The sequence below is a fragment of the Culicoides brevitarsis genome, chromosome 2 (genome assembly GCF_036172545.1).
Source record: "Culicoides brevitarsis isolate CSIRO-B50_1 chromosome 2, AGI_CSIRO_Cbre_v1, whole genome shotgun sequence".
NCBI lineage: Eukaryota > Metazoa > Arthropoda > Insecta > Diptera > Ceratopogonidae > Culicoides > Culicoides brevitarsis.
This window is the reverse complement of record NC_087086.1, coordinates 27,516,019-27,530,097: the sequence shown is the minus strand read 5'-3', so window position 1 is coordinate 27,530,097 and position 14,079 is coordinate 27,516,019. Positions and strand designations below refer to the sequence as shown.

Sequence of the window (14,079 nt, the reverse complement as noted above, 5' to 3'; positions counted from 1 at the left end):
ATCGATATTCGTAAATAAATCGTCAATAAAATGTTGACAATATTTTTTAATTAATTTTTATTTTTAAAAATTAAAACTTAAAATGCAATTTTTTAATCAATAGGTCAAAATATTTACCTAAATTTTAATTTAAAAAAATAATTTAAAATATTCTTTAAAAAACTTCTGATTTTTTACTTAGATTTTTTACAATAATTAAAAAAATATTAAAATTAAAAAAAAAATAATTAAAATTTATTTATTTAATTAAATTATAAATTTAATTAAAAAATAAATAAAAAAAAAATTAAACAAACAATAATTAAAATTCGAAATGTACGAAGAAAGTAAAAAAAATATTTTCTCAGTTTTAATAAATAAAATTTCACTAAAATATCTGTTTTTATCTCTTATTTAATTCAAGCAGATTTAATAAAAAAAATTTTTTAAAATAAAAAAAAAAATATTTTTAAAAAAATTAAATAATTAAATAAATTAATTTGATAATTTTAATTAAATAATTCAATTTTATTAAATTTAATATTTAATTAAAAAATATTTAAATATATGTATTTTTAGTTAATTTTTTTTTTCAAAATAAAATTTAAAGTTTCATTATGAGCGGCATTATTGATTCAATTCAATTCAACAAAAAAAAATTTTTTTTTGAATCAAATTGACACATTAAACGACGAGACACGACGCAACAGGAAAAAGCATGCATTTGTATCAATAAAAAGTAAATAATAAAAATATAGACGAGAGAGAAAGTAAACAAAAACATAAATTAAAGTAGAAACACGCAGACAGAGAGCACATGTATGGGGAATTATTGGTTAGACTTGACGAAAAAAAAAACTTTGTACTTACCCAGCGCTGTTACTGAGACCCGAGTTTCCATACACACTTTGATTACTCGTTTGATAAGCATTTTGTTGTGATGGATACGTTGATGAGGGGACATTACCCGGATATTGATTCGAAAGATATCCCGAGTTGGTATTAGCACTGAACACAGAAATGGGGCACATGGAAGGGTAGTTGATTGTTTGTTTGTAAGAAAGAGAGAGAAAGAGAGAAAAAATTGTTTAGCACATTTTTCACATGCGAAGGTTATTTTTTAAAACAAAGAAAAAAAAACACGAGGGAAGGAAAAACTCTCACCTATTATTGTTGACGGAACTGCTGTTTACAGGGACCGTTGTGTTGTTGTTGGAGACTCCCGATGCGGCATTGCTTCCCGTAGTCGTCGAATTCTGTTGTTGCTGCTGATACGATTGGTTGTACGAGTTGTATGTCGTATTGGAAGCTGGTGGGAAGTTGTTGTTTGACGAGACTTGAGCACTACTCGAATATCCGCTGCCATAGCCTTGCGTAGCCTGGTACGACGGCGTCTTCGTTTGACTTGAGTACGAGTTCGATTGGTATCCGGTGCCCGTGGCATTGGCATTTGTCTGATTTCCATACGGATCTGTCGCCTTGCCGAGTTGTCCGTAGTTATTGGCGCCACTATTTACGCTCGACGGCACATTGCTGCCCGATCGTTGTGTATACGAGGCGAGATTATCGCTCTGCGAGGCCAAATTATCGTTTTGCGACAAATTTTGGAGTTGTGCGCCAGCGAGCGTGTTCTTTTGTCCCGATTTGTTTTGGTAGTCGTCAGCGGCGCCCGCATTGGCAGACGAGTCAAGTGTTGCGGCACCGAATTTATCCGTGACATTTTCGAAGGAGTCGTCTGTGCCGAAATCCAAACCGCCAAATTGCACGTCGAGGTAGCCGATGTTGTTGAGAGCATCGCCGGGCATTTCGACAGCAGTTGAGGGAATTTTCGATGGTGGCGGAACACGAGCACGTGCGGGGGGACGTCGTTGCCCTTGTTGCGTGGGGTCAACAACCGTTGCTGCCGTGCCATATTGCGCCGCTGCGCCATACGTGGGCTGTCCATATTGCACACCGCCGCCACTCGTCTGATACGAATTGGAATTTTGCGAAGAAAGTGTGTTGAAATACTGAGATTGTTCTGCCGATAGCGTGGATGATTGAATTTGGGGCATCTCCAGTGCTTGCCGCAAATGCTGGGCTGCCGTTGTTCCGGAATGTATTTCGGGATATTGCGACTGATTCGTAGCAGCGCCGGCATTTGTAGCGCCGCCCGCAACAACCGAGGCAGCTGTTTGTTGTTGTTGTTGCGTGCCAGACGTGATCGCCGAACTGTAACTGTCAATTTGCGACGCGGGCGGATTCAAGCCAGGCGGCGCCGACACATGATCACTTTGTTGTTGCTGTGCCCCGGCGCCCGACTGTGCCGTCGTTGAAGTACTTGGCGTAAATACTTTTGTATCCTTAAGCGATCCGGTGTACTCTTCGTTGTCCCAGTCGCCCCACGTATCGATTTGCACTTCCTGCTTCTGTGTTTCTGCCGTTACGGGTTCCCACGAATCGATTTGCTGCAAACTGGCATCCTCCTGGTTGCGATTCGGGCGATTGCCGCGATAATTGCCACGTTCTCGGTTATCACGGTTATCGGAACGGGCACCGCGCGATCCTCCGCGACCCCCAAAGGAGTTTCCGTCACGTCCTTCGCGACGATTTCCATCGCCGCCACGACGTTCGCCACGGAACGTGTCGACTTTGAAGTTGGATGTGCCATTGCGATCGCCGTCGCCGCGACGCGAACCGCCTCCACGAGCGCCATCGCGTCCTCCGCGCCCGCCACGCGAGCCTTGCTGGTTGTTGCCGCGATTTCCGCCGCGCCCTTTGTCGTCTTTTGAGGAATTCGGTGCGGCATTCTCGTTGTTCCAGTCGCCATCGGCTGCATTGCCATCTGCATTGTTCGCTTGACGGTTCTTCTTTTTCTTCGACGTTGTCGCGAACGCGCCCACCGGAAGTTGCTCAAACAGGAACATCACAGCTCTGTCTAAATCGTTATCGCACTCATACAATGCACAACAGACGTCTTCCTCGGAGCGCTGAGTCATTTCCATTAGCTTTTCGACTTTTTCGCGAATCTTTGGATCCTCAATGCCGCCCTTGATGTCTGTGATTTGAGCAATACGGATTTGCTCCGCAGTTGGCTGCTGCACAAAACAAAGAAAAACGTCATTTTTTATCATTCGCGCGATGAGTCATCGGAATTTTTGCGACTTACCTTCATTTGTGGCTTTTCTTTCGGCTCTTTGACGTGGTCAGCTGTGGTCTTGGCGCCCTTCTGACTGACATTTGTCGCTGCTGTCTCTGAATTTCCACCCTTTTCGGCTGCCAAAGTGGCGTCCTTCTGTAATTCCTTCTGTTGTGTGCTGGCTTTGGACATCTTGTTGCGCCCTCCGCCGCCACCAGATCGATTTTGTGTGCTCATAGTGTTTAATGTTACTTTTGTTGTTTTTGTATGCTATATACAGTTGTATTTACAAATTAGCTGCAAAAAGCAATGGACGAGAATGAGAAACGGAAAAATTAAGAACAACGCCATATGCCGTGTCGTCGTCGTCGTCGTGTGTTTGTGTAAGAGGAACGCGAGAAAACATGTCAATGAACTTTTTTCGCAGCTCGCACCAGCTTATCGCGAGACAGGTGCACTGATTTGTTTATATTTCCGCTGCATCGAAAATCCAAAAAACGTACGAAAATAAATGACCCTGAACACTCGCGTATAAAACAAAGAGAAAAGTGCATTTCCTTTTCGCGGCACGAAAACGCGTTTCAACCTCGCGTCACATTTTTCGCCCGTACTTTTCGTGACTCACACCGCATTAGAATGCGCCGCCGTTTCGCCCTTTCCCGGAAAACCCGTCGAAAAAATCGCTTTTCAGCTCGCAGCGCGTACGGGATCACCATGTGCATGTGAGCGTGAGTGTGTGTGTGTGTAACTCGCGGCCATAATGGCAGACCTGCTTTTGCGTCTACTTTTTTGAGGGCATTTTTCGCCCTTTAATTGCACTTCCGCCGCGCCAATTTCACCGTAAAAATGCGCGGGGACACCTCGGGCACGATTTTCACACGTTTTCGCCAGTTAATTTGACGGATTTGCACGAAAAATGGGCAAATTAATACGTACCTGCAAATAGCCGATGCTTTATTACTTCGTGAACTTCTCGCTGGGTTCGGCGCGTCCCACTCACAATTCGCTCCCGTACGTGTCCCATAGGCGTACGTAGGCGGTACGAGTACCCAAAGCACAATTGATGAGTAAACACGTACAGCTGTGGTGTGTGAGGTGCGAAATTTTACGTGCTGGGTCATCTTTTTCGTACTCCTCAACGAATTATGGCGCGGAATGTGAGGATTACTGTTTTGTAAAGTGACTTCAAGGGGTCGAGGATCAGAATTTCTTGATGTTTTAATGAAATTTAGCAGAAAATTGGGAGAATTTCAATGAAAAGCATACTGAAAGGATGAAAGAAGAACACTTCAGTTGATGGAATTGTTAAAAATCGATATAAATCATTCAGGTTTTACGAAAATAATTGATACGTTTTTGCCGTTATTTCAGGATTTTCATCCAGGGTTTCATAAATTTCCAAGGAACGATTGAAAAAGGCTAAAATTGAAGATTTGTATGAAGAAAATTTAGAACATATGACATATTTTGCTGAAATTGAAGCTCTTTGCTGTCACATGTCAAGAAATTTTGAGAAAATTTACCAAAATTTGAAGAAATTTTTTCTCCAGTTCGTGAAAAGACTTTTATTGATTTTATCTCGAGGCTATTGATTGATTATTTAAGCGACTTTGAGTTCGTTAAGAATCGTATGAATGAAGAACTAACTTCAACAGTTGAAAAATTTGACGATTTTTTGAGTCCTTCACGACAGAAGATGAAATTAATGACCTTTCAATCAATATTTTGCAGAAAATCTTATAAGATTTTTTTTTATGGAACACTTAAAATGCTACGAAAATGCTAAAGGCGGTAAATTTTGCAACCATGTCAATCAAAGAACTCCAGAAATGCTGAAAACGACCGACGATGACATCATTTTGAGCTATTTTAGGTCCTTTGAAAACGACAAATTTTCAAAAATATAAAAAATTTCCATAAAAATATCTCGATTGATGAATTTTCATTAATTTTCTGACTGAAAATTGCAAATTTGTGAATTTCTCTCAAATTTGTTCAGTACTGGACCTATAAAAATTCGAAGAAAAACATCGACTCAACTCAAAAAATTCAATTTTGGATTTTGAATAATTTTTTTACCGTAATTTCCCAAAAAGAAAATCTTGAAAAATTCATTAAAATTTTTTTTTAAATAATTTTTTTTACGAATTTGTTGAAAGGTAGCACGAAGCGCTCAAAAAAATCACTAAAAAATAAAAACTTCGATCCCGGCATTTTTTTTTTTAATAAAATTTAAAAGTTTATTTGACTTTTTTCTTAAAATTTGTTGACGCGTTTGGACGGTTACAGATTTCATTTTTGTATTTTTTTTTCTTTTCTTAAAATTAACATTTAAAAGTGCATTGGACGGAAATTTCGATAACTCTCTTCTTACATAACTAACTAACATCTAAGAAAATGATATTTAAAATTTTTAACATACAATTTGTTAAAAAGGCAACATGTGTAAAAAAAATTGTTTTCTAGATTCGTTTTTTTTAGAATTTAACGGCCAAAAGATCTCTTCAGGAATGAATTTTTTCATGGAATGTTAAAATTTTCGAGATTCTGAGTCGTTTCAATTCCCGAAGCTTCGTTCTATTGCTTAATGCTTGATGAAAATTTTGACGGCGAGCAGGAAACACGCAAGCATGGCAGTCACGGAAACAGCAACGGATTGCGCGCCACCGTAATGGGCTTGTCCACAAGCTGGCGGGCACACGGGAATGATTGTTTCGAAGAGATGCACTTTGGCTTCGGCGCTTCCGAGTTTATTGACGGCCTTGCAGAAGTAGTCGCCGTATTGTCGTTTTTCGATGGTGATGACGCGAATTGTCGAGTCGGTGAATTCGTCGGCGGTAGCGAAATGCGAGATACTGTAATGCTGATTGTTGGAGAGTTGTTGCCCGTCTTTGATCCAGACGACAGCTGGAGGGGGATATGCCTCGATATGGCACTCGAGATCCATGTCGTATTGCAACGCCTGACCCAAACGGGGACGAGGCACCGAGATAACAGGAGCGAATTCCACTTCCAAATTGATGTTGCGACGATCTCCTTTGCTCACACGATTATCGGCGACGCAATAATACGTGCCACGATCCTCCTTTTGAACGGAATTGATTTTCAAAACGTTTCCAGCGAAGGTTGAACCGCCTGAAATTTAAAAGAAAAATGTTAAAAATTTATTTTTAAAAGTAATTAATTTGCAATTAGGCGACTAAATTTAAATTATTTGAATTTTTTTCAAGATTTTTATTATATTAGAGAATTTTAATCTTAATTAAAAATTTAATTTTAATAATTTTAATTTTAGTTAAAGATGATGATTTTTAGTTTTAGATGATTTTTTAAATTAATTATTTTTTTTTTTTAATTTTTAAAAATTAAATTATTTTAATTTTTTTTATTTTTTTTTATTTATTTTTTGAATTTAATTATTGCAAGTTTACAAAATATAATTTTTTAAAATTAAAATTTAAGGAAATAGAAATAAAATTTATTAAAAAAGAAATTTAAAAATCTATTTGGATTATAAAAAAAAAATAAGAAAAATAATAATTTTTTTAAAGCAAATTCAGGTCATTTTTTTATATGATTTTTCAAAAAAAATGAATTTTTAGAATTTTTTCACTCAAATAAAAATTTTTTTTTTCAGATTTTTTTTTAAATTTCACTCAAAATCAACAAAAAATTCAAATAATTTATTTTTTATCGCCTAATTTGCAATTAATGAGTGACTCACCTGTTGGCAACAACGCATTATTTTCACGACGCCACTGGATCGTTGGTTTCGGGTAACCTGTCGCATAGCATTCCATTTGCACGGATTTGCCCTCGGAAGCGACGATACTCTGCGTCGAATTATCCGAAATGATGGGAGGACGCAACACTTGGAGCTCCACTTCAGCCGTGATCTTGTTCACTGTCGAAATAACCACTTGACATTGGTAAATTCCAGCATCAGTTTCTTGGATGTCCTTAATTTGCAGCGTGTACGTTGTGGATGCCTGATCGAAACGCAGCGCGAACCGAGAGTCCTTGATGACGAGCGAACTGCCCGTGGAGAGGAAAACTGTGTCGCCTCCACGACCAACTTTGCTCCAAATGACGGAATATTCACGGGCGTATTGCACACTGCATTCCAGCTCAACTGTGCCTCCGATATCTTTGATCTGTTCCTGCGATATGTACGAAATTGAGGGCGTTCGTTGTGCAAAAAGTGGTGCGGCGCAACACAGCAACACGATTATCGCGCAATTCGCGATGAAATTGGTCATTTTAAGGCTTAAATTAAAGAAAAATACGGAGCAAAAAACAATTAACAAACAAATGGGTGTGACAATAATGGCGCCATCCATTTACGGCGTCGGATAAAAAGGGACATTTTTTGACCCCCACCCCCCTATAATCGGAAACCGTCGGAATTTAAAGACCCCCCTAATTTACGACGTACTTTTTAGTAAAATACCCCCTCACCCTTTTTCAAGAAAAATTAGCTCAAATTTATATGGAAATTTATGAAAAATTGTACATGTTTTAACTCAGTACTCAGTAAGTTAAAAAACAGACAAATTTAAACAAAAAAATCTTAACTAGAGAGAATTTATACGACGTCGTATTTTCCTTTTACCCCCCCCCCCTACGTCGAAATCCATTGGAAATTCATAACCCCCCACCCCCCTCAAATTACCGACGCCGTAAATGGACGGCGCCAATGAGCTGGAAATGGAATTCCCAGTGCATAATTTGAAATTTACGGCACAAATTTCCAAATATACACTGGGCTTCGCCTAAAATTTTGAGACGAATGAAAGTGATAAAGCGTTTCCATTTGCCTTCACGCTAATTCAACTTATCACTTTCATTCGTCTCATTTCATTCGGAAGACACAAATTTACCAAGTCGCTTGCCAATTTTTCCAATTTTAGCACTGAAGTTCACTGTAAATCTGCACCAAAATGTGCAACAACTGAGAAAATCCTTAAAATAAAAAGTGAAAAGGCGATAACAGGTGTGCAACGCGACTATTTCTCGGGAAAAACGAGCAAAATATTTGTGCGGCTCAATCGTACGTGCCGACCGAGCAGCGAAAAAACGCTGAAAAACCTTCTTTTTGACGTCGGATCGTCGCATTTTTGTGAGTTATTTGGGGTTGAGAGCGATTGGGAGCTGAAGACACGTCTCACAAAGCAGCAAAATGATGTTCACGGTGAGTAAAAACGCGTATTTTCATATTTTGGTGTCCATCTTTTTCGCCCCGTGTACTGTATATGAGCGCGTATGTGCATTTGTTCAATCAATAATTTGCTTCGATTTACGTTTTATTTCGTTTTTCTTTTAATTTGCCACAGGGGACAACACAACAGCAGGACACGCGATTTAGCGACAAGGAAAAGAAACTCATGAAGGAGATGAAGTTCGGAGATGCCCTGAGCAAACGCGTGGATATGTCAAAAGTGAAGTTGGATGTGCTTCGACCGTGGATCAGTCAGAAAATTACCGACATTCTGCACATCGAGGACGACGTGATTGTGGAGTTTGTGTACAATTTGTTGGAGGAGGAAAAGTATCCGTGCCCCAAAAAGATGCAAATTCACATGACGGGCTTCTTGAATGGCAAAAATGCTCGCGTCTTTATGGATGAGTTGTGGGCTTTGCTGTTGTCGGCGCAAGAAAGTGACTCTGGGATTCCCGCCGACTTCATTTTACAGAAAAAAGAGGAGATTCTGAAGCGCGAAGAGCAACGAGGGCGATCCCGAAGTCGTCACAGATCTGATTCGCCGGATCCGGCAAAGGAATTTATTCGACGGAATCGCGAGCAACGAGCAGCAAACGAAAACAGATCTCCAGTGAAGCGACGAGCAGCATCTCCGGTACGACAACAGAGTCCCGTAATCACGGAAAATGGAAATAATGGGCACGACGCTGCCGCGCACGAAGGAAAAGATCACAAAAAGGGATCGGAGGAGAAACAGAGAGGCGACGACGATCGCAAAAGAAGTCGTGAGAGATCCAAAGACCGCCGAGATCGACGTCGATCGAGATCCGATGAGAGAAGGAGACGTTCTCGCAGCAGAAGTCGACGACGATCGCCCGACAGAAGACGTCGTGGTGATTCGCGATCCCGCAAAGACGATTCTCGTCGTCGCAGAGACAATTCACGGAAACGCGACAACTCTCCGCCACGCGATTCACGACGTCGCGGAGACTCCCGAAGACGTGATGACTCCCGTCGACGTGACGATTACCGAAAACGAGACGATTCTCGTTCGAAAAACCGCAAACGCGAGTCAAGTCGTTCCGTTTCGCGGTCAAAATCACGTTCGCCTGCCAAAGTTGACATGAATGGCAAAGAAAAAGAACGCAAAATCTCGAGCATTCAGTCAAAATTGTTGGAACTAGCCGACTCGAAACCCGTTTCCACGGAAGAACCTTCGAAACGAGATCCTTCGCCCGTAGTTGCTCAACCGCCAGTCGACGAGAAACCAGCACCGAAACAAAAGTCACGATCGCGTTCGCGTAGTCGCAGTCGATCTCGTTCCAAGCGTCGTCGTTCGTCATCCAGTGACTCGAGTTCCTCCGGCGGATCGGATCGTGGGCGACGTCGTCGTTCATCGAAACGTCGTTCGCCAGCAGACAAAAGACGCCATTCCTCGAGTGACAGTTCCGACAGTTCACGCTCTCGTTCGCGATCAAAGCGGAAAGATGACGACTTTGAGATCCACAAGAAGAAGGATAGTGTGCAGAAAAAGCGGCATTATCGCGCGAAAAATGACTCGGAGTCGGAGAGTGAATCGGATGGGCGTGACAGGAGGAATCGCTCAGGTTCGCGAGGACGTTATCGTTCATCGCCTCGACGACGATCATCACGCGATCGTTCACCGAGGTTCAGAAATCGGTAAGTTTTGACGTTAGAATTTCGAAAAAAAAAAATTAAAAAATGTTTTCGAAAAAATGGAAAATTTTCGATAAAAAATTTTTTTTTTTTAAACTTTTTGTTAAATATCCAATGGGGCAAAATTTTTTCAAAAAGAAAATTTTTAATTTTTTTTCAAATTTTGTATTGAAAATGGTAAATCATTTTGATAATTTTTTTTTTTTTTTTTTTTTTAATATTTAAAGTAAAAATTTTTATTATTTTTTAATGAAAAATGATCAATTTTGTAAAAAAAAATTAATTTTATTAAAAATTTATTATTATTTTATTAATTTTTGACATGAAAAATTTTTAAATTTTATAAAAAAATTTTTATCGAAATATCAGAGATGAAAAAAAAATTTTTTTCCCGAAAACCTTTTAAATTTCCTAAATCAAAAATATAAGTTTTCTAACTTAAAGTAGTTAAAAAAAAACAAAAAAAAAAATAAAGTTAATTTTTTTTAGAAATTTTTTACATCAAAATTAGAAATTTTCTGGTTTTCTCTTCAAAAATCAATATTTTTTTTTATTTTTCTAAAAATTTCATGAAAACGAGATTTAATATTCTTTCCTCATCATTTTTTGAAGGTCTATGAAATCGAAAATTTTTTTTAATTTTTTTTTTATCTACCCATTTTTTACTAATTTCTCTTTAAATTAACGAAAACTTTGTCATTTTTAGCGGTTATCCAGCACGTCGTCGTTCCCCAAATCGTCGTGACAACCGTCGTTGGAGCCCTCCGCGTCGCAATTGGCGCGACAATCGAGGCGGCGGTAGATACGGACGTGATGGAAGCCCGCCACGTCGAATGGGACCTCCTCCGAAACGTGATCGTCGCGACTCGTCACGCGATCGTCGCTCCTACGAACGTCGTTCGAACCGCCGCAGCTCCAGCAGGGAATACGTGAGACGCGAAACCAGCAAAGAAAGACGCAGTCGCGAGCGCTTGGAAGAAAAGTATCTGGCAGTGCAGGAAAAGAAACGCTTGGAAGAAGAAGCGAAGCGACAAGTTGTTGTTTCGTCTCGTTCTCGCAGCCAATCGGCGTCGGAAGCGGATGTTGCGGCTCCCGTCGTTGCTGCCACAACTGTGTCAAAGAAACAAACGCGAGAGGAAATCGTTGTGAGCAAACAGCCAAGGAAGCGACGCGAAGAACGACCTCGTTACAGACGAGACGATTGGAGTCGAAGTCTTTCGCGAACACCATCGCCATTCTTGAAACCCTTTGAACTGACGACGACAACGGTAACCGAAGAGACTGTACAAGTAACCACGACGACTGACAAGGCAAAAACAGCTAAAAGTGCACGAAACAAGCAACCCGTCGAGCAAAATTCCGACAACAGTGACAGCGATTCCGACTCGGAAGACGAAAAATCCCGTAAAAAACGCAAACAGCAACAACAAAAAACGAAAAAACAACGGAAATCGTCGTCGAGTGAAAGTAGCGGCGACTCCGAACCTGAACCGACAAAACAAAAAGAAGTCGAGAAACCAAAACGAAATCCCGAACCAGACGTGTCAAAATCATCCAAGCGAGACTTGACAAGCAAAAAACACAAACTCGAAGTTGTTGAAACCTCCAAAACTGCAGTTTCCAAGAAACCTGTTGCCGCTTCGGAGGAATCTGAGACCGAAAGAGCTGCGAAACAACAACCGCAGAAGAAAAAGAAGAAGGCAGCAGCCTCCGACGAAAGTTCCAGCGAGTCCGAGCAAGAGACGAAAAAAGCGGCGAAAAAACATAAAAAAGAGAAAAAAGCGAAAAAACTGAAGAAGAAACACAAGAAAAAGCAAAAGAAACACAAGAAACGAGCGGGAAGCAGTGACGAGGACTCTGACGATGATGCCGCCGCAGCAACGCAAGCGCCTGTCGTCAACGAGGATCTCGAGCGCCAATTGCGCGAACGTGCACTGAAATCCATGAAGAAACAACAAAGTATTTCTGACTAAGCTTTCACACATACAACATTATTTTTCTGGTTTTTTGGTCCCTCCCATTTATTATTAGAAATTTTTTGCATGCAAACTGTTTTTGATTTGAAAATCTTTCCACTTTGTACTTTTGTAGACTTCGTAAAAAATCAAATTTTATACAAATCTCAATTAATTTGCACTGAAAAAATAATTATCATTGATGAAAAACCGACAAATATTGTAATATTTGAAAATTTTTTGACAGAATAAAACTTTAGATTTTATTTTTTTGTTGTATCGAAGGACATTTTTTGTCACATATTCCTTAATTCAGATAAAAATAATAGGATATAAAAATTAGTCCATTTTTGTCATTTATTTTTTAGATATAAAAGAGTTATTACAAATTTAATGAAAATTTAATGTAGTCGTATCTATAATCTTAAAAAAAAAACAAAAACAGAATAGTCGTATCTCCCTAGATTTTGAGTAAAAATTAATTTAAACTTAAAAAATAAAAAAAATGCATCAAAAATAAAAAAAACTGGACTTTTTTCTCACAAAATTAGAAAATTTAAGACATCATTTTGCGCACACCTGTTACAGACCTGCACACCTGCCGCTGACCAAAATGCATCCAAAACACATTCAAATCAAAATAAATAGAGAGACCGAAGACCGAGAGAAAAATTATTTAGTTGAGAGAACTTTATTGAGAATTGATTAATCGCCAAGTTTCATTCACAATTCTATTTTAGTAGAGTTGTGTTTGTTGTCGAACGTGGTTCGTGTTTTTTTGATAAAAAATTTTATTTTCGTCACTTGAGAACAGCAATTAGTGATTAGTGAAAACCAAAAAAAAAGTTACAAAGTAAATAAATTTTTATATAAAAATTTTATAAAAATTCTAAAAAAAAATCATAAATTAAAATTAATTACTCAGTCTAAAAGTAACAAAATTCTGCTATCTCATACGCGTTTGAAGGTCAAGAAGTAATGATGATATTGTGCAATTTTAATTGTTGACCAGCAACGACGGATCGTGTTAGATACGTGGATACCGGTTTTATTTTTCGTGGTTCATTCATTAAAATGACAAATTTTTGTGAATTTTTGAGTCTCACGCTTGCTTGATTTCGAGTAAAATGTAAATAAAAATCACCTGCATAGTCACGAAAGTTTAATAAGCGTGCTTGCAGTAGATAAGGAAATTATAATTAGACAATCACTTGAGTCAACAGAAGTTTGCAATAATATTTAGTGTTGTTTAATCAGTAATTAAACATGACCTTGTTTAAAAAGGGAGATCTTACGGAAGTTAATTTCGGTTATTATAAGTCCTTTGAACTCAATACGTCATATTTTAATTCGTGATTTACTTAAAAGACCTATTTTGTAATACTTTTATGTGTATCAAGGTTCAATATGAGAAAATATCTCTTAATTGATTGAGCAGAGAGAATTTAAAAGACATTTTTTGTGGAAAAAAAATAAAAGTTGTGTCTGTCCGTTAAAGAATTTAGATTTTCTGTAAAATTTCATGTGATTAATATTTCAAGCATAGTATGTCTCAGTTATTTTTAATGTGTTTATATAATTATTTAATTATTCCAATTATAAACATTTTACAGCTGCTGCTTTATCTTGTTTGATATGATAACAAAAAATTGAAACCGATACTGTGTGTTGTTAAATGTTTATCTTTAATTTAAAAAAAAAATCTATAGAAAATTGATACTCTTTTAGTAGGATCTTTTTGGGTAAACTTAAAAGATGGTTTCATCTGTCTGCTTGTTACATTTTGATCGATTAAAGATCTTGTCTTAGTCATTGTCATTGAAGGTATAATTTGTATAAAGTTTAAGTCTTTGGGTTGTTTGCACTTTGACGATTACTTTTCACCCTCTTTAAAACATGAAGTACAACAAATTTATAAACACAAACATTGAAATTAACATTTTTATGAGGTTTAAATGCAGGTATATATAAAAATGGCTTTCCAAATCTGCTGAGTGAGGACAGTTATATCTCTTCTTATTCTTTTTTATTTTGAGCTACGAGATGGGACACAACAACAGGTTTTCTATTGCATGAGCATCTCAGAATCATAAGATGGTCTTATGTGTTTTATTTCATCAAACCTTTTATTCGAAAGGGTTGATATTGTT

General features: G+C 38.3%; 3 protein-coding genes across 10 annotated transcripts in view; 1 reads left to right on the top strand and 2 right to left on the bottom strand.

Annotated features, from left to right (window-relative positions):
• LOC134829632 (protein lingerer) overlaps positions 1-4,070 on the bottom strand; it is a 68,516-nt gene extending 64,446 nt beyond the window's left edge. For 7 of the 8 annotated variants that reach the window (XM_063842814.1, XM_063842813.1, XM_063842817.1 and 4 more), the window contains exons 1-4: positions 4,034-4,070; positions 3,128-3,394; positions 1,144-3,056; positions 850-987 (exon numbers count right to left, since the gene is read on the bottom strand). In XM_063842814.1, coding sequence (XP_063698884.1) covers positions 850-987; positions 1,144-3,056; positions 3,128-3,334 — 2,258 coding nt within the window. In that variant the 5' untranslated portion in view covers positions 3,335-3,394; positions 4,034-4,070. The remainder of the gene's footprint in view (positions 1-849; positions 988-1,143; positions 3,057-3,127; positions 3,395-4,033) is intronic. The other variant, XM_063842815.1, reaches the window with a different exon arrangement.
• A 1,279-nt stretch (positions 4,071-5,349) lies between these two features.
• On the bottom strand, positions 5,350-7,409 carry LOC134830938 (lachesin). Its single transcript, XM_063844556.1, has 2 exons — positions 6,822-7,409; positions 5,350-6,232 (listed from the first exon to the last, which is right to left on the bottom strand). The coding sequence occupies exons 1-2, from the start codon at positions 7,354-7,356 to the stop codon at positions 5,682-5,684; spliced, it is 1,086 nt and encodes a 361-aa protein (XP_063700626.1). The 5' UTR covers positions 7,357-7,409; the 3' UTR covers positions 5,350-5,681.
• A 548-nt stretch (positions 7,410-7,957) lies between these two features.
• On the top strand, positions 7,958-12,271 carry LOC134830937 (serine/arginine repetitive matrix protein 1). The gene is made up of 3 exons (XM_063844555.1): positions 7,958-8,288; positions 8,431-9,977; positions 10,681-12,271. The coding sequence occupies exons 1-3, from the start codon at positions 8,277-8,279 to the stop codon at positions 11,945-11,947; spliced, it is 2,826 nt and encodes a 941-aa protein (XP_063700625.1). The 5' UTR covers positions 7,958-8,276; the 3' UTR covers positions 11,948-12,271.
• Positions 12,272-14,079: the final 1,808 nt, after the last annotated feature.

Bases quoted from the DNA above. Each gene is read 5' to 3' on its own strand.
- LOC134830938 (XM_063844556.1), bottom strand. From the start codon at position 7,356: ATGACCAATTTCATCGCGAATTGCGCGATAATCGTGTTGCTGTGTTGC. The intron at 6,233-6,821 runs GTGAGTCACTCA...TTTAAATTTCAG, and splicing joins TAATGCGTTGTTGCCAACAG to GCGGTTCAACCTTCGCTGGA.
- LOC134830937 (XM_063844555.1), top strand. The intron at 9,978-10,680 runs GTAAGTTTTGAC...TGTCATTTTTAG, and splicing joins TCACCGAGGTTCAGAAATCG to CGGTTATCCAGCACGTCGTC.